The following is a 2,500-nucleotide window of genomic DNA, read 5'->3' as shown; positions in this document are numbered from 1 at the left end:
TACCAGTCACATATGGAACATCTTTGATTATATATCTGGTTGATCAGGATTGACCTGGGGTTATAAAACAACTGCTATAACATCCAATACTAACTGCTATACTATACATTCGATGATGTAGTCCTAGATACACTATGTCTGAATAAAAGATGGGATGGTCACATCTGGAACATCTTTGATCATAGGTCAGATGGTTAAGAACTGATCTCAGGCCAAGTACCAACAACAACAACACCAATCATTATAAACCCCTCTCTGTAACCCTATTGACCCTTTTCACTTTGTCCTTTCAGAGTACCCCAGGACCAGCTGAGTACATCATGAAAAGCCAGTTTGATTCAGCCGTGAAACAGGACTCACCGATTACAGAACATCCACCATTCTATAGTCAAGCAAAGGTAAGTATTGAACTCACTTATTTTGTTCCCTTATTGACGGCAAAGGTGCATGGCCTCGTGGTTAGGAGGTTGGACTTATGGTCATAACATCAAGGTTTTTCAATTCCCAAAATGAGTGATGTGTTGTGTTCATGTGCAGACTTTTTTTCATTTCACATTGATCCAGTTCATGCAGCTATTGGGTTCTGCTTATGAAACTCAGGGCTAATGACAAACATAACTATATATCTCTCTCTTCCTTTGTGTGTGTGTGTGTGTATTAAACTGTACAGTATTATAAATCCATTGTAGCTGATCTTACCAATTGGTTTCACACTAAGCGTTCAGCGGAGTGTTAGATAATAGACTAATTATGTAACCTTGTGCTCTTCAGAAGTAACCGTTTTATATATATATATATATATATATATATATATATATATATATATATGCGAGTAAAAATAAATACAAAAAAAGGGGTTTTGTATGATTGTGTATAGAGGAATATATTATTTTGTTTAAAAGAGTTCCAACACTGTCTGTTTTTTATGTTTTATTTATATTCCTGCAAAACCAATGTGGGATATAGAATATGGAATATACAATATATAATATAATATACAATATATAATATAAAATAAAAATGGATGGTACATCATCATCGTCATCATCATCATCATCATCGTTTAACGTCCGCTTTCCATGCTAGCATGGGTTGGAAGATTTGACTGAGGACTGGTGCAACCGGATGGCTACACCAGGCTCCAGAAATAAAGTATTGAATGTCTTATTGAATATATGGAATATGTCTTATTGAATAGATGAAATATTGAGTGTTCAATATAAAGGATTAAATATATAAAGGCGAATACGTATTTTCTATACCTTGTGGTATTTCATCATGGCCAGTATGACAGACTTTAACAGACATATACATATAAATTTGACATGGGCAATTCTTTTTTGCCTCGGGACTCACGGTCAAACGGTTGGGTGGAATTGCGTGAAAAATTACACAGATGTGTAGAATGATCCGGTGGTGATGCTGGGCTTTGCATTTGTTTCATAGCTTCCATGGTTACTGAGATAATCTACTATAATAATACTCTTCTGTTTATGAATGAGAAAAGAAGGGATGATAGAGGAATAAGGAAGGAAGGGATGATGTCATACTTGGTAATGGGATGATGAAAATTGTACGCTGAAAAAATAAATCAAACAGCGTTTCAACTCTGTGTGAATATATGTGTGTATGTAAAAGGGTGGGGTATGTGAATATGTGGGTTTGTGTGTGCACGCGCAATGGAAGTGGGATGGTTCTTCTTTGTTTGCTTAGTATTTGGGTTTATTTTTTGATTTGGTTGAATATAGGTTGGTTTTTTTTTTTCGTTGGTCAGTTATTTTTAGCATTTTGACAGAAAATTGTCATTCTAAAATTATTTAATGTAAGCATGCCCGAACAAGTCAAATGCGTACACTGAGCATGCCCAAACAAGTCGAATGCTTGCACAGGTTTTATAGCCACATCATCCAAATCAACTGGGTGAAACTGGGCTTAACTGCTAGTATATATATATATATATATATATATATATATATATATATTTATATATAAATTCAAAAAGGGATAAAACTCTTTTACAGGAATTTTTTCAAGAAGCCAGTGTGTAAAAAAATTCGTAAGGGAAATTTGTATTCCCAAGAATATAATTATTCGTTAATATTTATATAAAGGGCATTATTACAGAAAAATAACAACGCCACACAGTGGACTTCTCAAAATAACCTTAGGTACTAAATGTGGTTATTTTGAGAAGTCCACTGTATGGCGTTGTTATTTTTCTGTAATAATGCCCTTTATATAAATATATTTATATATATATATATTCACCCATCTACCCACTTATCCACTCTACCATTCATTGACTCGTCCATCCATCCAGTCACTTATCCATCTATCCAACTACCCCCTGCATCCAGCCACCCCTCCATTCACCCATCCACCATCTATAGTAAAAACTAGAGTACAAGGCAATAAAGCAGAATTGAATCCAAAACCAGACTGCATGCCCCTTTGAACATAGACATATAACAACATACATAATGCTTTCTTATAGAAAAAA

The 2,500-nt window shown here is 34.5% G+C and overlaps 1 protein-coding gene across 5 annotated transcripts in view; it reads left to right on the top strand.

Moving 5' to 3' along the window:
* LOC106875495 (sperm-tail PG-rich repeat-containing protein 2-like) overlaps positions 1-2,500 on the top strand; it is a 697,644-nt gene that overhangs the window by 234,183 nt on the left and 460,961 nt on the right. For all 5 annotated transcript variants that reach the window (XR_016239049.1, XR_016239048.1, XM_089345563.1 and 2 more), the window contains one exon: positions 294-398. Coding sequence is in view for 3 of the 5 variants with exons in the window: in XM_089345563.1 (XP_089201689.1) it covers positions 294-398 (105 nt within the window). In the remaining 2 variants the exon portion in view is untranslated. The remainder of the gene's footprint in view (positions 1-293; positions 399-2,500) is intronic.

The sequence above is a fragment of the Octopus bimaculoides genome, chromosome 29 (assembly GCF_046866305.1).
Source record: "Octopus bimaculoides isolate indiv1 chromosome 29, ASM4686630v1, whole genome shotgun sequence".
NCBI classification, from domain to species: Eukaryota; Metazoa; Mollusca; class Cephalopoda; order Octopoda; family Octopodidae; genus Octopus; species Octopus bimaculoides.
Note: the sequence above shows the minus strand (reverse complement) of the source record. Positions and strands in the feature narration are given on the sequence as shown.